Source organism: Lynx canadensis, chromosome D1, assembly GCF_007474595.2.
Source record: "Lynx canadensis isolate LIC74 chromosome D1, mLynCan4.pri.v2, whole genome shotgun sequence".
NCBI classification, from domain to species: Eukaryota; Metazoa; Chordata; class Mammalia; order Carnivora; family Felidae; genus Lynx; species Lynx canadensis.
In genome coordinates, this window is record NC_044312.2 from 67,284,528 (window position 1) to 67,305,660 (window position 21,133).

General features: G+C 40.9%; 1 protein-coding gene across 15 annotated transcripts in view; it reads right to left on the reverse strand.

Moving 5' to 3' along the window:
* Nucleotides 1–3,227: 3,227 nt before the first annotated feature.
* IRAG1 (inositol 1,4,5-triphosphate receptor associated 1) overlaps nucleotides 3,228–21,133 on the reverse strand; it is a 146,904-nt gene continuing 128,998 nt past the window's right edge. For 9 of the 15 annotated variants that reach the window (XM_032594825.1, XM_030331527.2, XM_030331525.2 and 6 more), the window contains 4 exons: nucleotides 14,194–14,271; nucleotides 13,410–13,526; nucleotides 11,868–12,002; nucleotides 3,228–6,647 (listed from right to left, as the gene is read on the reverse strand). In XM_032594825.1, the coding sequence (XP_032450716.1) occupies nucleotides 6,404–6,647; nucleotides 11,868–12,002; nucleotides 13,410–13,526; nucleotides 14,194–14,271 (574 nt within the window). In that variant the 3' untranslated portion in view covers nucleotides 3,228–6,403. Of the gene's footprint in view, nucleotides 6,648–11,444; nucleotides 11,502–11,867; nucleotides 12,003–13,409; nucleotides 13,527–14,193; nucleotides 14,272–21,133 lie in introns of all 15 variants that reach the window. The other 6 variants (XM_032594827.1, XM_032594828.1, XM_032594823.1 and 3 more) reach the window with 2 other exon arrangements.

The following is a 21,133-nucleotide window of genomic DNA, read 5'->3' on the forward strand; positions in this document are numbered from 1 at the left end:
TCACCTGTGGCACTTGGGGTTTGGTGACCTATGAGCTAAAAATGTTAGATTCTTCCCCCTAAATGTAATGATCAAGCAGGATCTGGATGACCTCAATAAAAAATATCCCATGTGTTCGTGAATTGGGAAAAAAAAAATTATCAAAAATCTGAGAGGATTGAACAGTAATAAAACTTTCCTACTATTTTACCAGACTGTAGGAAAAGAAAAAAAAATGATATATATTAAAGAAAGATCAACCCAGGATCTGCAGAGAGTAAAAAGGAGACTGTACCAAGGGTGTAGATCCCGCAAAAGAGACAAACCAAAAAAAAAAAAGACTTTTAACTATAGAGATTAAACAGATGGTTACCAGAGGGGACATAAGTGGGGGGGATGGGTGAAACAGGTGAAGGGGACTATCTTGATGAACACCTGAGTAATAATATGGAACTGAATAACCACTGTATTGTACACCTGAAACTAATATAAAGTATGTTAACTACATTGGAAGTAAAATTTGCAAAAAATAATACAGAAAAAAGCTTGCCTGAAACATTTTTTTTTAGTAAGTTTTACACCCAGTGTGGAGCCCAACATGGAACTTGAACTCACAACCCTGAGGTCAAGACCTGAGCTGAGATCCAGAGTTGGGCACTTAACTGCATTAAACTATTCTATCTTTAAATTTTAAGGTCTTTCCAAAGACTTCAATATCTTCTGTAATATAAAAACCAGAATAATGTGAAGCTCTTTTTTTTTCTGGCCTTAAGCACCCCAAGGATTTCAATTCAATTTTCCAGAACTTTTGTTAGTGGAATGTAGTAACTATTAAATAGATAATACAAAAAAAAACTCATGTGTAAAGGAAAATAATGGGAGATACAGGACTTCACCCTGGAATACTAATGAAGAGTCAGTATAAAAGCCACTATATTAATTTTCTATTGTCATGTAATAAATTACTGTACACTTAGCAACTTAAAACAACACTTTTATACTATCTTAGAGTTCCACAGGTCAGAAGTTTGGGTGGGCTCAATTGGGTTCTCTGCACTGGGTCTCACAAGATTAAAATCAAGGTGTAGGTTGTGGTGTGCTCTTACCTGGAGGTCTTGGAGAAGAATCCACTTTCATGCTCGTTCAGGTTGGTGGCAGAATTCATTTCCTTGATGATGTAGAAATGAGGTCCCTATTTGCTTGCTTGCTGTCAACTGGTGTCCATTCTTTGCTCAAGAAGCTGCCTGCTTTTCTTCTCATCTGACTTATTCCATTTTCAAAGCAGCAATGACTCTTTGGGTTTTTCCCATACCTTTAATCTCTCTGACCTTCATGTCTACCATTAGCCAAAGAAAGCTCTCTGCTTTTAAGGGCTGATGTGATTACATTGGGCCCCCTGAGGTGATTTCCCTATTTTAAGGTCAACTTTACCATATTACATTACAGGAGTGATATTTCATATGCAAAGATTTCAGGGATTGGGATGGGACATTTTGGAGAGGGGGAAATTCTACAAATTCTTTCTACTACAATTACTTACCTTTGATTAGATCTTGATTCTGCTTTCTGGGAGAAACTCCTATGTCCCATGTCCACTGACCTCTATAGCCCTTCATTGTATATAATCATCCTTGGCCACATTTGAGCTAGATCAAGCAGTATGCCCTCCTGTGGTGGGGGTGGGAGGTAGTAGTCTACCTTCTGTTGTTGTAAGCTGAAGATGGCAAAAGTTGTTTTCTAATTTGAACAATTGAACTTTTCCATCTTGGCTTGTGTTTCTTTGAAAGTACAATTCCCTCACAAACCTAGATTTCTGATCTTTTGCTTTCATTTGATTCCATGTGCTAATAATCATACCCCAAATCCTTTCTCAGTCATAATTCTCAAGATGTATTTCCTTATTTTCTCAGCTCCATCCCACTCTTTCTTTAATTTAATGGTTCCTACACTGAGTTCATTTGAAATTACAGGTGGAAGGGACACATCTTTAATCTGGCCTTTGCCATAGGCTGAGTTGATTTGAGTTCAACTGAAAAATTTTATTGGTTCTTTCCCACTGAAAGCTATTTTTATCCTTACTGTTTGGAGTTTAGAAACAGGCTTTCTAACCCTTCAATCTAAAAATATGTATTCTTTTTTCTTTTCCACTTCCAAATAGCCATTTTTTTCCTGAGTGCATTTTTTTTTTTTTTTTACAATACCTTGCCAAAGGCAGCCAATAAAGGATCACATACTTCAATACTTGGGCTTATTCTGACCATTTCTCCTAGGGCTATAGGCTGCCCATGGACTGCCTTTCAAGTTATCATGGGTAACCCCTTGCCAAGTATTTTTGTTTTATTCACTACATGCGTCACCATAATTCTAGCTCCTGATATTAGTTTTCTTGTTTTTTTGCCACTTGACTGCTAAATCAATGCCTCATATTTTGCAAATTTGCCATTGAAGCACCCCATTTCTGGCTCAAATCTATACATTAGTCAGAGTAGGCTAACTACTAGAACAAATATTCCTGAATTTCAGTGGCTTAATACACTATTTGATTTTTTGCTTATGTCACAGTTGAATTCTGAGTGGCCATTCAAAGATCCAGCTTCCATCTAGTGGTCCTGACATCTTCTTAGACCTCAGGTCCCCAACTAAATCCTCTGAATTTGGTAGGTAGGCAGAGGGGGAATAAAGGCAATGTGAAATATTGGGTAGGAGAGTCTGTTTTTAGGAAATTATATCTGGCTTACATCTAACATCTGGCTGCAAGAAAAACTGAAAAATGTAGTCTAGCTGTGGAAATCATGTTGGTGAAAATTTAGCAGTCTCTAGCACAGCAAAATGTATTAATTTAAAAAAATTAAAAGAGACATACACACAAAACAGATTCTTAAGTACAGAGGACAAACTAGTTGTGGCCAAAGGGGAGGTGGAAGGGAGATTGGTGAAATAAAGGGGATTAAGAGTACACTATTTCAATGAGCACTGAGAAATCTATGGAATTGTTGAATCATTGTATTGTATACCCAAAAAAGAAATCATGAACCAGGAAGGTGTAGGAAACTAGTATCAAGAATGACGAAGTGGAGAGAGAAAAGAACCAATTCAGCCCCTAAGAGGTAACCTATAGTATAGTGACCCAAGGGCTGGGGACTTTTGGCTTGGTTCTGGGAGGCACTAATATCCAAGAGGATCTGACTCAGGGTTGGGGTAAGACTGTGGCTTAGCTCCAGAAAATGAGGAGGCATTTGGCTACTGCAAAAGGTTTGGAAAGGTGCTTTTATTTTCAAACTCAGGTATGTGACACTCTGTAGTTTAATGCTAGCACACCTGTGTGAGGTTTAACATTAGGAACTGACAGTCAGTTATACATAAATCCAGCATCTCCCTCTCCATTTACTCTTCCAGGCTGTACACAGGATTTTGTGGTAGCCAGAAAGTGAAGGCCCTTTTAAGAAGTGATAACAAAAATGACACAAACAACACATCACTCTGAAACTCAAGGTAGGCACCCAGAGTCCTAGGGCTAAGCAGAAATGTCAGACTTCAGAGACATTTTGAGGGGAATTTTTATTTTAGATCAATATCACCATTGGAAATACAGGGGCCATTTCTCTCCATTTCATTGCTGCTTTGGAAACATTCCAACTGCTTCAGATCGATCTTTGCTTTTCAAAAAAGAAATGCCAGTGAGTACTTTTTCAGGAATGCCCTTGGAAATGTGGTTACTCTTACAGTTCTTTTCTTCAACCTCTCTTACTCATAGAGCACTTTGGGTGAGGGCCTATGTCTGGAAGTACTCTTGAAGGTTTTTCTGTGGAGCAGCTGGAGGTTCAGGAGCTCACTGTAGCTGTTCTCCTGACCTTTGTTTTAATTGGTAACAAAGGTTGGAACCCTGTGGCCAAGTGGACAATGGGCCAGTTCAGCCTGGTCCTTCTATAAGGGAGGCTAAGACTGGACATTGCCAGTATAGAGTCCTGCCCCACAGCTACTGTCTCTGGAGCTCCATTTGCATCGTGTCTGTGGCTCTGAGGGCCTAAAAGATTTTTCAGTGTGTCCAGTCCCCCTGGAATAGGCAGGGAAAACCATCCATCCAAATCCCCAAAGTCCCTCTGCTTTGATCTACACCTCTTTACCTTAATGGCACTTTCTTGGTCAACCCTGGCTTGGGCTTCTCCCACAGTGGTTTTTTTAGTCACTGTAAAGGATGCCATTACCCTCCCCGCCCCTGCTCCCCACCCCCTCCCCCTCTGCAACAACAGCATGCTGTTTTATAGTAGGGCTGATCTAGGTGGGTCTTTCTGAAAGGAGTGGTTGCATCAAGCCCAGTACTTGAGCTTGGAAATTGTGTTGCTAGTTAGGTCTCATTTCTGCTCTCTCACAGAGTAGACTGAAAAATATTAGAATAAATTGAAGCTAATAAAGATGTTATTTTTCTCACTGAGATAGTGGCAATGATGGTGCTAGAACTGGGAGGTATGCAAAATGTCAGCTTCCCCAGGCTACTCTCCACAACCTTGAATGCTCACTTGTTCTTTTGATCAACATTTAATAACACCCTCCCATGCATCAGCAGCCATCATGCTAGGTACTTATCCCAGAGAATGGGTAAGATATGGTTCTTGTCTTTGAGGAAAAATAGGGAGACAGACACTTAAATAAGTCATTGTGATATACTGTCACAACAGTAAATAATGAAGATGTTTAAAAAGTGTCAGCAGAGGAGGGTGTAACCTATTATGTGGGGTATGGTAGGAAGTTGGAGGGAAGTCATCAAAGCCTGTGCGTCAGGGATAATTTTTGCACTTGGTCCTGAAGGGTGACCAGCAGAAAAGAGGAGAATGGCAAAAGAAAAACTAGTGAGTGGAGGAACAGAACTATGAGAAAACAGTTTAGTCTGGGAACCAGAAATAGTTTGGAGTGGTTGGAGGGCTACTTGGGGAAGTGGGAGTGAAACATAAGGCATGCAGTTAGGAGACCATTGGAAAAGGCAATTTTGTGCAGGGGCCAGTCTGCCTGGATATGAGTTCCAGGCCCATAATTTACTAACTGGATGTCCTTGGCAAGTTAGTTGTGTTTTTTTGTGCTTCAGTTTCCTTATCTGAAAATGGGGAGGGTGGTACCCACCTCATTGTTTTTTCTTTTCTTTTCTTCTTTTTTTTTTTTTTTGAGGATTAAATGAATTAATACCTATATAATACATAGAACAGTGTTTGGCTCATAGTAAGTTCTATATGAGTGTTAGCAACAAAACAAACAACATCAACAACAAAACAAAAACAAGAGCAGAACAATAAAACCCACAAGAAACCAACACCCCTCAAAACGGATAAGGGATGAATGAAGGCAGTGGCTGTAAAGGTGGAGCAAGAAGTCAAATTGGAAATGGGATGTGCTCCCTCAGTTTTATGCTGAACAATTAGAATGCTCTGAAATGTGTACTTGGGTTGGAAAACCCATTTGAACTGAAGCACTAAGGTGCAACTGCACATGTGGTTGTGGGTACACGAGGGCTGAAATCACACATGAGAGGTGGGTTCTCAATGGTAGAGGACAAATAGGGAATAGACTGTTGTACAACAGCTTAGAATTAGCACTTGAAATGGCGACCAGCAAGTTCACTGTTGCAGCCATGAGTTTTCAGTGTCTTCAAACATCTTAAATCAATGTGGAGAGCTCATTGAACAGGTGCCTGGTGACTGCCCCACACCTAGTGAAAAATCTGTGGGTTGTTTTATCCAGAACACACACCTAGAGCACACGTCTGGAGGGTTGTTGGCTTCATGCACATGCATGCTGTGTGTATGTGTGTGCTGTGTGTGCATACAGATGCATATATGTTAACTCACATCTTCCCATTTCATTTCAAGCACTGATCTAAATTCAGCCTAAATATTTTTCTGAGAAACCTTCCCTACTTCTGTAAAGAGAAACTCTGGTTCCAAAGGGGAGGCAGGGAGGCTGAAGAAGAGTCAGTGAGAATGAGATGGGAAATGGGATGATATTCATGTTGACTCCAAATTCTAGGTCTGATCCTCAAGGTCAGAGTTAGCCTTTGGGCATAATTCTTCTTGATTTCTGACTACAGAGAGGAAAAAGGGGAGGGAGAGTGAACTGCTTACTGTTTTCTGCAGTGAAGGTGTTTTATTTCCCCCTGCCATCTGAGCTAGGGGCAGATGACTTTCCCTTCTGTTAGAGTTCCTTGGTGAAAGTGACTTCATCCGCCAGAAGTGTTCCCAGGACAGTTTTGTTGATCCTCCAAAAACATCAGTTACTGTGTATGCATAGCTCCCACACGGTTGCTGAGTATGAAAGAACCCTGCTTATTTCCTGATAGGCTGGTGCCAGCATGCCCACAACTGGCCTGAAACATATGCTTGGGAAAAGAGCAGTCAGCTATGTGCTGGAGCAGGGCACTGACTGGGTGTCAGGTTTCCTACTGCTCTGCAGGTTGCTCATGCTGGAGTCCTGAGCTCCACCACGAGTCCCTCTGGGCTGCCGAGCAAGTTGATCTCCCATGGGGCCCATCAGCCTGCTCCACACAAGAGTTATAGGAACTGTAGAGTCCCAACACAACAGTCAAGACCAGCATCACTGTGGCCATCATCCAGATGACTTGCCAGTGCTGACACAGTTTGGGATACATGACTTGTAAGAAATGAACCAATTCTTCAAGTTTGCTGTCAAATGAAAAAATAGGAGAAGGGCTTAGTATATTGGGCACATTAAAAATTTTCCCCAGGTGATTCTGATGCCACCAGTCCATAGCCTTGATGTTGGGAGCTCCTGGGCTAGAATACTCCATTTACTTGTTTGATCATACATACATACATACATACATACATACATACATACATACCCTGATCTATTCATGAGATGATCATTAATGTCTGAACTCTCCCAACCCCAGGATACAAGGTTAGCTGACCCACACTCCCTTGCATGCAGATGGGACCAGCATCTTTTCTGCACTTAGTGTTATTTAGTGATCAGTTTCAAGTTCTACTCTGTCCCCTGTCTCCCTGCTCCAGTGCATATTTTGTTCCACATCTGACTGTGTTCAGAATAGAAGAACTGTGCTAAACCCTTAGAAGACCCTCCATGTTCAATGATAAATGACAAGGAACCAGATCAACCTCAAGAGTTCACTTCAAACCATCCCAGGGGCAACCAGAAGACTAGTAGCCTCTAGCAACCTCTCAGTGGCTTATTCCAGATGTTTTCTCAGCACCATTAGTCTTCATTCTCTTCATTAATCCCTTCTTCTCCTTCTTCTTCTTCTTCTTCTTCTTCTTCTTCTTCTTCTTCTTCTTCTTCTTCTTCTTCTTCTTCTTCTCCCTTCTCCACTCTCTTTTTTCTCTTTCCTCCTTCCCTTTCATCTGTCTCCCTCTCCATTTTCTGGCTGCCTCATTCCCCCTTTCCTTCTTGCTCTCTTCCCAATTGCCTTTCAACTTCCCCTCTCTCTTTGTAGCCTAGTGAAAAGACACTTGGTCATATGGCCTGCTTTACAGAATCTATTCTTCAAGCTCTGTAGAGAAATCCTGCACACATTCATTAGGCTAGAATTTTTTCCTGTTTCCAATCCCTGATCTATGTTTTATAATAATGTAAAAAATAAGGTTACTGAGGATCACCAAATGGAGGAGGTGAGAAAAGTGACAAGAAGGCTTTCTGAAGGCTCACGTAGATACCGAAATATGTGGGCCATTTGCTGAGAAGTAGACAGCTCTAATATAGTTTGTAGAAAAAATATGCCTAATGACCCATGGAAAAAACTCAACAAATACCTTCCTTGGAAAGAGACCAGAGGCTCTGAGTGCCTGTCTTGGATGCTAAGGTACTGATTGGTATCTCTTCCACATGGAAACTATTCAATGATTGTTTCAGGAAGAGTTAAGCAAAGCCAAACAGTGCACATTAGCTGAGGTGAAATTCACTGGCCATTTTCACAACTGTTGGGAAGGGATAGCTTGGAAATGGAAGATTTTTTTCTTTCATCCCTATTTAGAGTCCTTAGTTTCTATTTAGATATAATTGGATGCTAAAATGCAGTCCTTTTGGGCCATATTCCATGCTCCAAAACAAGTATCTAGGGTTGAGAGAATCCCACTGTAACCCTACTCTTAAGTGGGACTTCAGAGGAGGATGCCAAGATCTAGCTTTGTGACCCTTAGCTGGTCCCTAATTTCTAGCTTATAAAAGAATAAGAAATAGAATTAGATTAGAAATGGAATCCCTGTGGAAATCAATTTTTTTTAATCTCCTATAGGGAGGGGTGAAGTGGCTTCCCCTTCACCTGGGCCTAGGGAGAGGGGCTTCAGAGACACTGCTGGAGAATTCAACATGTTGAGGTCTGGGGGACACAGTGGACTGGTGTGTGCCTCACACATGAGCAATTCGAAGAGCAAAAATCTTTCTGATGTGCTTGATGGCATCAGAATAGTGGGCCATGATAGAGAAAACTATCCTACCCATAGTGGGCCAAAGGTACATGTTTCACCTTGACTGGATATAGTTAGGATAAGGAGAGATGGCTTGGGGCATCACAGATCCTGCTCAAAATTTCTACCTAAAAGCTGAACAGTAAAGATATACTTCCAGCTGCCTGAGGACTGAGAGGGATTTTAAGTGGCCAGCTAGCTAAAAGACATGCATTCAACCTCATAGAGGGACCAGCAGCTGAGCGGATCTCAGCCACGGTGTGAATGTGTGTGTATGCTGGGAGGTGGGAGGAGTAGTTTTCTCTAGAGGTCCCATAAAGCAATGCACTAATCAAAGTCATCAAGTCAGCTTTAAACCCCTGCCAAGCCCTGGAGCCTGCTCACAGTACAATTCAAGTAATACCTTTCCTACCCCTTCATCTCAATTCCCTTTCCCAGAATTGATTCTAGAGAGTCAGGTGCTGCATTTGGTGAAGCTTAGGCAGGGGGGAGGGTAGAGACAAAGAAACCATGCTCCCCTGCCTGCTATATAGGCTTCCTTCTTGAAGCAGACGAGTTGGGGGAGAAAAGAGGTTCAATTTTTAAGTTCAGGCTTTTGACTATTTTAGGGAACTGGCTATTTTAATTAATGAAATGAGATTATTCTTGGAACTTAAACTTGACAAGAGGAGTTCTGCTTTCTGAGAGTTACTGGAAAAGTAAAGGAATCTGCCTAACATTATCTTAACCCCATGGAGCAGATTTGAATAGGCAGAAAAGGCTAACATTTTCTATTGCACTTTGTTTCTCTTGTTTAATGTATCATATAAATGTCAGAAGACTGTATTCTCTATTTTAATATAGTTAAGATATTGGGTTGATTCACCCTATGTTCATTTAAGCTGATACTCCAGAAAATACTATTTATAACAGATTACATTATTACACAATTAATGCTTGAACAAGTTGGAACTGTATGGGCCCACTTTTATGCAACATTTAAAAAAATAAATACAATATAGTACTGTAAATGTATTTTCTCTTCCTTACAATTTTCTTAATAACATTTTCCTTTCTCAAGCTTACTTTATTGTAAAAATACACTGTACAATATGTATAACATACAAAATATGTGTTAACTATTATTGGTAAGGCTTTAGGTCAACAGTATGCAATTAGTAGTAAGTTTTTGAGGAATCAAATGTTATACTTGGGTTTTTTACTGTATGGAGGATGGATACCCCTAACCCTCACATTGTTCAAGGGTCAACTGTATATTATTATAACAGAGGCGAAATTCAGACAAAAAAAACTATAGTGTTTGATGTGGAATCTCTTAACTAAGGTTCACTGCTGGGGTTAGCCCAGTATTTTTAAAATACATTAATTAGGATGTGGAACTTTTAATAACTTTAAACCTTCCTTATTAATGCAATGCCAAAATTTCATGGGGAAAATCATGTTTGAGTGCAGGTGCCTGCAGGCAACCATATGTCTACAGGACTCAGGAATGATTGCCTGGCATTGAAGACAACAGGCTCTCAGAGCCAGTCTCCTTTGGTGACAGGTGAGGAAGGAGCTCTATATAACTATGAGCAGGCAGTTCATATGCTAGCAGTGTTAGTTGTTACAGGGAAGATGATGCCACACCCTGGGCCTGAAAAGGGGAAGCTACACCCCTGTAATGAAGGACAAGGACACTTTTGAAGGCTGTGCTGATGTCTGGTATCCATCATTTAAGATACAAGCATGTTCTCAAGATCAAAAAGTAAATCGAGGAGGGAGAAAAGGTTAGGAGAGAGAACAAGTCCTCTCAGGATTGGCAGGACCAAGAGGACACTTTTGGATGATGGATGTGAAAGACAGCCATTGCCATGTGCTGCTGACCAGGAGATAGACAGAGAGGGACTCAGGCCCAGACTTACTTCCCCTGCGGTTTCACAAAATGGGACAGAGCTACTCATTGGCTGAGATCAAATTAGCTAGATAAGGATTCCAGTCCTGTGCTTTGTAAACCAAACTGTTTATATCCCATGTACCCTATTTAATTTTCTTTTGTTCTTTCTTGGTATGTGGAAGTGTTAGAAGTTCTAGCCTGTCTTAGCTGTATTCAAAGAAGCCAAAGAAAGAGCTGTTGTCCAGGCCTGGGCTTGACTACATTAAAGTGACCTCTAAAAAAATGTAGTGATCTCTAAAAAATAAGAGCAGAGGTAGATTCCTTAAGGAATCTACTCCTGAAATCATTGTTGCACTATATGCTAACTAATTTGGATGTAAATTAAAAAAAATAAAATAAAATAAATAAGAGCAGGGGACCCCCAAGAGGAAGAGATGTAAGGAGACTAGAATCCAGTTGCTTGGAGTAGGGACTGTGCTTTCACTGTCAAAACTTAGGGGTTCTTTCATTAGGGGAGATGGTGCATCCTAGCATAGGTTTGCTTTCAACAGGGAAGGATTTTCTCCAGCTCTCCTAGACTGCTCTTCCCTTGAACACTAGGCTTGACCCATGCAGGCTGAGACCTCTCACTCTGGCTGAATCTTCCACCAAATGGGCTCTATTGACTGTTCCTATGTGCTTTGAAGCATATCTGTCTCACTTCTAATCTTCATTCTATTAACTTACTCACTGCACACATGTGATTTCAAACTAACTGGTCAAGCAATGAGGCACAGACACATACCCTGTTTGAATTTTAGCAGCTGAATAGATAATTATCATTTTGGCAGGAGCCACCCTGGACTCCAAGATAGCCTGGGTGGGGGTCTAAAAACAAAGATTTTAATGAAGTGTTCCAGGTTTTCTATAACCACATTTCTAAAAATCAAAACTGAAGACTAATAGAAACAGTAAGGCAGAATGTATGAAATTGGGGCTATGGTTAAAATCCAGGACCCTTATGAGGGCACAATTAGGACAAGATGCAGGATCTATTCAATATTTGTTTACATGTTTAATGTTTTCCCCCGATTTAGGGAAACAGACACTTGAAGTATAAAGTATATCGAAAAAGAAAGCCCAAGTATTTCCAATCCAAGTGGAACCTGTTGGAGACTCACCTTTGCCAATGAGTTGAGTGGGTCTCCTACCCCTATGTGTTCTCTCTGCTCCTGTTCCTGTAAGAAACCACCTCTAAGGCTTCATGACAGCTCCCTTAACCTTGGCTCTTTCATGGGAATATCTGGGAAATGAGCTAACTGTGGTTGGGCTAGGGGGGACTCCAGTCAGTTTCTTAGTCCTAAGTTCTTGATTGCCGTTGGCCTCACTCTTGACCACCTCTGACCCCTCAGCTCTTGAAAACATTTCTTTTTTAACTATTTTGGCTCCTTCCTCTGCTTCTTTCCCAAAATAAGTGCCCTTCTTGGTTTCTATTGGCTGCTCACTTGGACCCTAGACCCACTGTTGCCCTGGAGTAGCACCTCTCAGGATGCTGTGCAGTTAAATAAATTGTGACCCATTTCAGCAATGGCAAGGGCTCCAACCTGCTTCTTTGGTTCTTTTCCTCTTCCTCAGTTTCTTCTGCCTCTTCAGCTTCCTCAAGACTCTCACCTTTCTGTTCTTCTTCCTCTTCCTTCAGGTCTTGAAGCTCTTTGGTCTTCTTTAGACCTTCCTGGTATCTGCAGGGTGAAAAGTAACAATGGAGTCTGGAAAGGCGAGGCACAGAGCATCCTTTCCTGAGTTCCTAGAGGTGGGAACTTGAACACCTCCAATAATTATACACTTCCTGTAGTTCTACACAACAGGAAAAAGCTGGGAAGCTCCACTGAATCCCAAGGTGGCTCATGTCAGTGCAATTTCCCCTCATTCCTCACTCATCTTTCCTGTTTATATGTGAATATGTGGCAAAATTGACAGGGAAAAATGTAGGTGCAGAGTCTCCTGATTGGGTTCTTATCCTACAAAATATTCAGCAGGGAGAACAGTGTGTTTGCTTTCTGTGTAACCTGGATGCTTCAGCTTTTCACCTATAAAATGGACAGGGTGGCCCCCATTTCATGGCTATGGGAATGTTTTGAGGCAGTGCCAGGCATATAGCTTGACCTAGGGAAGGTGACACCCATCACAATAGCTTGTTGGGAAGTTTTATGGAAGTGATAAGCACATACTAGGCCTAGGGAGGTACTCAGTAAATGTTTACAAAGTCAAAGGAGGTATTTACCCCCGTACATGCTTAGTATAGAGGATAGTTGTGGGTAAAAAGATGGCTTCCAAAGAGACATCTTTCTGATGTTATTCTTCTAGGATCAGTATTACCCTGAACATATTCTTTTTGATTGTCCTACAGCTGAATGTTTAAGGCAAGCTCAGTTTGGCTAGGGAAATTCCACCACATTGTATATGACTGCCATATAGATGCCCACAAGTTCCATGTAAGTGGGAAGCTATGTCTCTCTGAGAAGCTGTGAAGACTTTCTTCACAGAAATGTGAAGAAATGGATGTGTAGAAATGGATGTGAAGAAAAGGATGCTATGCCAGAATTATGTTAGAGATAATTCTCTACTTGGCTGGACTTGGGCCCTCCTCAGTACTCCGTCCCCTCAGTGACTGACAATGGGCCACAGTGTTACTGAAGCTCAATAGGGGACAGTTGGAAGTTGAGGGGACTCCAGTTTACAGGAAGAAGAGATGGCAGGGGAAGTTCTAAGAAGTAGAGTTACAGCTGCTCCTGGGATTGTTGGTAGCAATATGACTCCTCTGAGCACGTGTCAGGAAGCCTCAGGCACCACCAAGAGGAACCCACCCAGGGGCCTTAGTTCCAGACCATTCTGAGCAGTGGCATCCTGGTGGCTTTCTGCCTAAAAAGAGGGCAGTCTAATTATTGCCTAACCACACCCTCTCACCCTGCTTCCTCCTGTCCTTCCTGTGGAACAGTACTGCTCTTTTCAGTAGTTCCTTACTGAAGCAAGGAGGTCCTAGGGCCACTGGTTGCTTCCCTAAATCCTCTAAGAAACAGGAAAAGCACATGGCAAGGTATCTTCTGAGACCTACCAGGTGACCTCTGGGTGGACAAAGTCTGACTCACCCCTTGTTGTAAGCTTCTTCCTCCATCCTGGCCGTGGTCTCCTGGCTAATATCCACACAGCTCAAAGTTGGCATGGGAGCAGAGGCTTCACAATCTGGGTCTGCATTTGTCTTTCCACTAGTGAGAAGAGGGAAGTACAGGGTGTCCTTTCAGGGAAAGACTCGGTGTCTGAAAACCAAACCATGTCTTTGGCCTGATTCCTGATCAGAAGTGAGGAAACTCATTCTTGATTGAGTTCATTTCAATCCTTCTACTTTGAGACAAGATTTTATAAAGGTCCTCACCCAAGAACCCTCCCTAGACATCCAAACATCAAATAATGTTTGGGTATTATCCCAGGTCCCTTTTTCTTCATGCTCTGAAATCCACCTTTATTCTTACTCCAGGAGATGCTATAAGTGGACAGATGGTTTTTGGGAGCTCCACAGCACTTAGATTAGGAAGATGGAGGTGGACCAAAATGTTCAGAGTTATTCCATTCCTGTAGTCCATCTTTTGCTTCATTCATTTAAATATCTACTGAGTACTGACTAAGTCACAGGCACCTTGCAATGTGCTAGGGATACATCGGATGATTAAAAAAAAAAAAAGCATTTTTCAATATGAGCTTAGCGGGAGAGAATGCCCCAAAAGAGGAAGGAAAAAAATATGTAGTTAATTATAGATTGTGATAACTTTTATGAAAGAAACAAACTCTGTGGTGCAGAAAACAATAAGGGGAGGATATTCTTAGATTGAGTGCTCATAAAAGACCTCTCTGAGGTGGAGTAACTGAAACACAGACCTGAAAGGTGAAAAGTCAGCCATATCTGTAGCAGAGGGGAGATCATCCTCGGGGGAGGTTGCAGGATATGTGCAGACCCTGAGACACAAAAGATGCAAAGATATTTGAAGAACTAAAAAGAGGCAATGAGGCAGGAGTTAGCTTTTGGACAAGATAAATTTTCCATGCCAGTGAAGTATCCAGGTGGAGATGTCAAGTAGGTAGTTGGATATACCAAAGTGAGTTGGAGAAGAGCTCTAGAGGCTAGAGATACCGTTTGGTGTCATCAGAATATAGATGACATTTAAAGCCAGGGGAATGGATAAGATTGTCTAGGGAGACAGTATGAGGAAACATGAGAAGAAGACCCAGAACCAAGCTCTGAGCAGCTCTGCTGTTAGCTCAGGTGGAGAAAGAACCTACAGAGGAGACTGAGGAGTAGCAGCCAGAGAGGTAAGTGGAAACCAGAAGAGTTGTGAAGTCCTGGGAACCAAGAGAGGAGAGCATGTCAAGGAGGAAGAGTTAAGTGTGTCACACATTCACTTCTGAGAGTCCACGTCAGATGAGTCCAGAAAAAGTGATTATTAGATTTGATAATATGGAGGTCAAGAGGAGCTTTAGTGAAATGATAGGAGCCAAAGACAGATTGAAATGATGAGAAAGAGGAAGATCTAGACACAATAATTTGATTGGAAAGGAGAGTAAAAGAGTGTGTTGTGAAGATACATAGCTGAAGAAGTGGGTCAAGGGATGAAAGCACATTTGAATTTGGATATAAATGTTCCAGTCGAAAGGATGAGAGAAAGGGGATGACCAAAGGAACAAATTATTTGAAAAGAGAGGTAGGAAAGACCTACCTTAGAAAGGTAGATAAACTTTCCTCCAAAGGGAGGAAAGAGATTGAAGATGGTGGGCTGGGGATCTGGTGAAGGAAGAGGAGAGGGCTCTTATCTAATAGCTTAAATTTTCTCTATAAAATGTAAGTAAGACAAGGTCATATGCTGAGAGTGAGTGGCAGAGAGGCCTAAGAACGTTTGAGAAGAGAGGAGAAGGTATGAATGAGTCATGTGAGAAGGAGGAAAACAAATATGCTAGAAAATCATAGTAGGATGGCTGGCAGTGCTAGGAGTCCATTTGAAGTATGGGAGCATGAGTTTAAAGGAAGTATCCTGATGGCCATGCCTCCCCTATAAATCCTGCAGCCCACCTACATGTCTGAAATCCCAATGGGAGTCATGTCTTGGAGGAGCCCTCAAACAAGGCAAAACAGTGAGCTGAGCTTTTCAGCCAGGACTCTGAAAGACCGCAGCTGCTATCTGCCCGCACCTCTCAGATAGGCTTTACGAGTGAGCCTTATATTTTCTCATTCTTGGCATCAGTTTCCCACCTCATAGTTTTCCTCAGACCTTGTAAAATTTACATTTCATCAGGATGGAAACCAAAACCCATTGTGAACAAGAAAGATAACACTCTAAAAATATCAGCTATTCATAACATTTCTCCTTTTGCAAATTACATTATCCACTCCCTTCCATGTGACCTTTGCCTAATGTGCAGTTTCCTATTTGTGCAAATGATTGGAACAGAGAAGAAAAACATAGTTACAGCCAAGGGCAGGGAAAGCAATTCTTTTATGAAATATATTTATATATTAGAAATGAAATAGCGATATCAGGCTTTTAATTTCTTTTACCTGCTGCTGACAACCCAAGAGGTTAGTGACAAACATGCATGAAGGAGGATAGTGGAGTGTAGAGGAAAAGAACCTACATGAGGCAAACATGGGTTCAAATTCCAGCTCCAATATATGCAAATTCTTAACTCTTACTGAACTTTAGATTCTTCAACTGTAAAATGAGGATAATATTATATGTACCTGATGATAGTAGGATAGGAATTAGTGAAGAAATGAAAGGGGCACCTGGCTCAGTGAATTAAGTGTCTGACTCTTGGTTTTGGCTCAGGTCATGATCTCACCACTCACGAGTTCAGGCCCTGCATTGGACTCTACACTGACACTGTGGAGCCTGCTTGGGATTCCTTCTCCCTCTCTCTCTGCCCTTCCCCCACTCACTCTGTCTCTCTGTCTCAAAAATAAATAAACATTAAAAAAAAAGAAATATAAGTAAATTTTTTGGAATATGTTACTCAACTGATATTTATTATCATCATCATCATCATCATCACAATTAGTTATGTAACAAATTTATTGGTAAATTCTGGGAGCAATCTGAGGTTCTTTCAAACCTGATCCATAAAAATATCCAAGCTGATAAATACCAGGTGATTATTTACATCTTTAATGGAGACCTGGATTTATATTACTCTGACATTTCAGAATCAAAGGAATTCAAACTTTCACTGTCCTCAGGTCACTGCTCTCTGGAGACTAAATCTTTTCCCTGGTAGATCCAGGAAACCCATTTCAGTGACCCTTTAAACATATGGGTCTTCTGTCCAGAGTTCAACTGACCCAGGTTGAGTTGATCACCCTGTCTGACTCAGCTCACTTCTGGGGCTTTAGTTCTTAACATGCTTTTACATACATCCTCTCACTTGACCCTCTCAATGATAAGAGCTAACATTTATCTTATGTATCAGGCTCTGTGGTAAGATTTCACTTAAGATTCATGAATGACCCATGAGATAGGTAATACTATGGTTCTCAGTTTGACAGGTGAGGAAACCAAGGCTCAGAGAGGTTAAATTACCAGCTCAAGATTACACAACCAGTGTGTGGTAAAGCTTGAATTTGACCCTGTGCAGCCTGACACCTGGCAAATGACTTGTGTAAGTTCACATTATTGGTGGTTAGTGGGCCTGGCTGGGAATCTCACTTTGGTCTTCTAAATTCATGTCAAGGTGCATTTCCCACAACTTCTTGAGCTCTCCCTTTCAATAGAAGTATTTTTCTGGGGCTCTGAGTGGTGTGTGAGGTTTCACGATCCCTGCTGAGTGAAGCTATTCTTGCCCTTACGCTGGGCCATGGCTTAAGACACTGCCCTTCTTTTAAAGGGTGCTTGTTTAGAATGTGAGATGGGTTGGGAGAGGCTTTGTTTTAATAATGGACATTGAGTGGGAAGTAGGGGAAACACACAATATGTAAAATGTTTGTTATTATCTCTAGACTCTTAGACTGAACTAATCATTCCTTACATATCTTCTCTAACTACCTGGAGGTTTCTTGCTGTGTATCTTTAAGACTCAGATCAAATACCGTCTCCTCTGTGGAAGCTTTGCCAGTGTTTTCACCTCTCCTGTATCTTCTGTTTAAAGGTGATCTCTCCTTTCCTCTATGTCCTCATGGTACTTCTGTTACAGCATAACTCAGAAAGAGGGCATTTTTATGTTTTATATACATGTCCGTCCTCCATATGACTGGGATCACAGGGAGAGAGACTGCACTTGAATTATAATGGTGCTTAGCATACAGTAAGTGCCTTTAAGTGTTTGTTGAGTTACACTGGCTTCACTGTGGCTTATCCAATTTGCCTATTAATCTTGTAAAATGGGCAGGTACTTTCTGTAAATGGCTATTTCCTGAGAACCCAGTGTTTGGATTGAGCCGAAGGAATCTCTATTCATGGCTGTAAACTTGGAGCTGAGCACAGCCTGTGCCCACCCTAGAGATTTCTGGGCCAAACACTCATGGATCTTGGCATCTATTCCCAGCCTGAATTCTTGCATGCTTTCTCTCTGGGATGATTCATTAAAATGAGGCTCATTGTTTTCTCATGTCCACTGGGTCAAAAATGTTTGTCATTGTGCTCAGTTCTCAGTAATGCGAGGGCCTCTTTAGTCAAAATGTATTGTTTAACTGGGAGGTATGTGGTAAACAATATTTGAAAGCGACTGCAATTCTTTCCAGTGGACAGATCTTACCTTTTTGGGTTCAGTGATGTCTCTAAGCCACTCCCATTGCCATGACCCTCTCAGACAAGCTCAGCCAGGGGAACTAAGCTAGAAGACCTTCCTTATTCCTGTTACTCAGTCCCAGATTCCTGGGGTACAATACTAGTTGATGGAGGGCCAGTTCGTTCCAGAATACTATCAGCAAAGGGGAGTTGTTTACTATACACATTTGATGTCATATAGAGCCTTTAAGCAATTTACCCTGGCTGCTTCAAAAATGTAGAAAAGTATTTATTTTAGAGATTATAGTGAATATTTCTCTGTGATATATCATTATAATGACTCTTTTTATGAAACTAATGCCATATATCATTCACATCCATGATTTTTCTAGTCCCTCAGTGAACTGCTCTGTGTACACTCTCTGCTCTCACCCCACACTACTCCATGGCCAGCCAGTCATCAGGTCATTCACAGTAGCTCACAAGGCTTCTTATAAAAATAGCCTTTAAATGCATCCTGTTGTCTCCAGTCATACTGAACTTCTTTCCATTCTTCTAGTTGGAAGGTCTATTAAGAGGTTAAAAGCATGAGTTCTGCTATCTACTCAGGCAAGTGATTTCTCTGTTTCAGTTGCCACATCTGTAAAATAGGGATAGTATACCTACCTCAGGGGTGTATTGTAAAGATTAAATGAGATCATTGATGTAAAGCAACTAGAATAGGACTTGGCATAAAGTAAGCATGCTGTAAATAATAATAGTAATTATCACCACCATCATTATTATAATTCCTTGACTACTCCATTTCTTGCCTCAGAGCCTGGAACATTGTTAAACTCCAGTTCACTTGGTTAAACTACATAGCCTTCAGGTTTAAAGGCTTTTACTTTATTTTTTTAATTAATTAATTAATTAATTAATTAATTTATTTATTTTTAAATTTTTAATTAAATTTGTTTTTTAATTTACATCCAAGTTAGTTAGCATATAGTGCAACAATGATTTCAGGAGTAGATTCCTTAGTGCTCCTTACTCATTTAGCCCATCCCCCCTCCCACACCCCCTCCTGTAACTCTCTGTTTGTTCTCCATATTTATGAGTCTCTTCTGTTTTGTCCCCCTCGCTGTTTTTATGTTATTTTTGCTTCCCTTCCCTTGTGTTCATCTGATCTGTGTCTTAGAGTCCTCATATGAGTAAAGTCATATGATATTTGTCTTTCTCTGACTGACCAATTTTGCTTAGCATAATACCCTCTAGTTCCATCCACACAGTTGTGAATAGCAAGATTTCATTCTTTTTGATTGCCGAGTAATACTCCATTGTATATATATACCACATCTTCTTTATCCATTCATCCATTAATGGACATTTGGGCTTTTTCCATACTTTGGCTATTATTGATAGTGCTGCTATAAACATTGGGGTGCATGTGCCCCTTTGAAACAAAAGGCCTTCACTTTAAAAGTACATTCCTAGAGGAAACATTTTCTGAGGCTCACCTCCCCCCACCTATAGGAAATCTGGGTTAAGGCACTCATTGTGTGTTGTTGCCTTAGCAACCTGTACTTCCTTATGGTATCACATTGTATTATACTGGGCTGTTTCCCATATGCCTTTCCCATTAGACTGTGAGTTTCTGAGTGCATTCTAGATGCTTAGACCTTGGTGATTAATTGTTGAGGATGACAGAATAAAAGTCTATGAATAAATAGCTCTTCCTACTTGGGGAACTCATTGTGAGCTTTATTCTGTTTTCTGTTTTAATCTTTAAGATTAACTTTAAATATTGCTCTTTATATCTTCCTCTAATTCTACAGGTCTCTAGACTTTTGTTGAGTGAAGAACAATTTACTATGAGGTGACCTACAAAAACAACACTCAGAATTCTCTCAAATCACATTGGTCAGTGCAATCAGCTCTCAGATATTTGCTTGAGAAGCAGCCACAGGTAATTTCATCTTCTTATCATTTTTCACCTTAGTCACTTCCCTTCCTGCTTAGTTAGTTACTGTATACTTAGGGAAATGTGAAATCACTTTAAATCAAGCCCATTGTAACAATCTAGAAAACAATGTATATTAACTTATAATGTATTTTTTTTTCTCTTTAACACTATGGCGAAGGTAGCTAGAATTGACTGTACTTGTGTTAGAATAGAAGATATGAACTTATTTTCAGTCACAGATTGCCTCATTGTTAGCCTGTTGGCAATCTATTAATGTTTCTAGTTTCATGAATTCAGATGGAAACCACTTAGCACCTTTTATAAATCTAGAGCAGAAAAGCTATTGTTAGTCTTGAATCCCTCCTCTTTGAATATGTCCTCCCCTTTTTGCAGCCATCCTTATAGGCTGGGTATATCCCCAATAGCCACAGCATGGGTAATATATCATGGTGGTCTCTTTGGATAGAAAAGGGTGAACTGTAGATACCTTCCTGGAGCTTATTGCTTGACTTGTCTCTATCCTCACCCTTGGAATGGTGATGCCACTACTGATCCTCATCCTGTTGTCATTTCTGATTTGGGGCTGATGCTTTGCTGTCCTTAATTTCCATCTCACTTTCTCCTACCAAGGATAGCTCAGATTCTTGATGATCCCCACTGCCTCAGACCAAAGCTCTCAGCTGGACTGAGCAATAGTTCTACAGAGTCCAGGTCCTGATCCATCATGATTAGAGTCTGTTTCAAAGAGTTAGGACATAGATCTTTTGCCTTGGTTGATTCTGTAGGCTAAGAATGGAGAGCCTTATTGGTGACTCTTCTGGAGAAGGGGTTTGTGTATCCAAAGGCAGGATTGGAAGGGAGAATTTTAGTGTGCTTTTCACTCAGGGAATCAAGTGACCATTTTTGGAGAGATTCAGAGATCATGGAGTAGACATTATGACTCTACGGACTTGATAAGTTTCTGTAACCTTGGTTACTTCCACATGGTTGTTAGTTTGTCACCCCTTTTAAATTTCTTTGTAATTATCAAGAAGCCAAGGAAACAAAGAAAGAAACAAAAGTACCCTATGCAACATGAAGGAACGGTAAGCTTATACAGGGTGAGGTATCAAAGTGAGGAGTTGCTAGACAAACTTCAAGACTAAAGTGGGATGAGTCATTA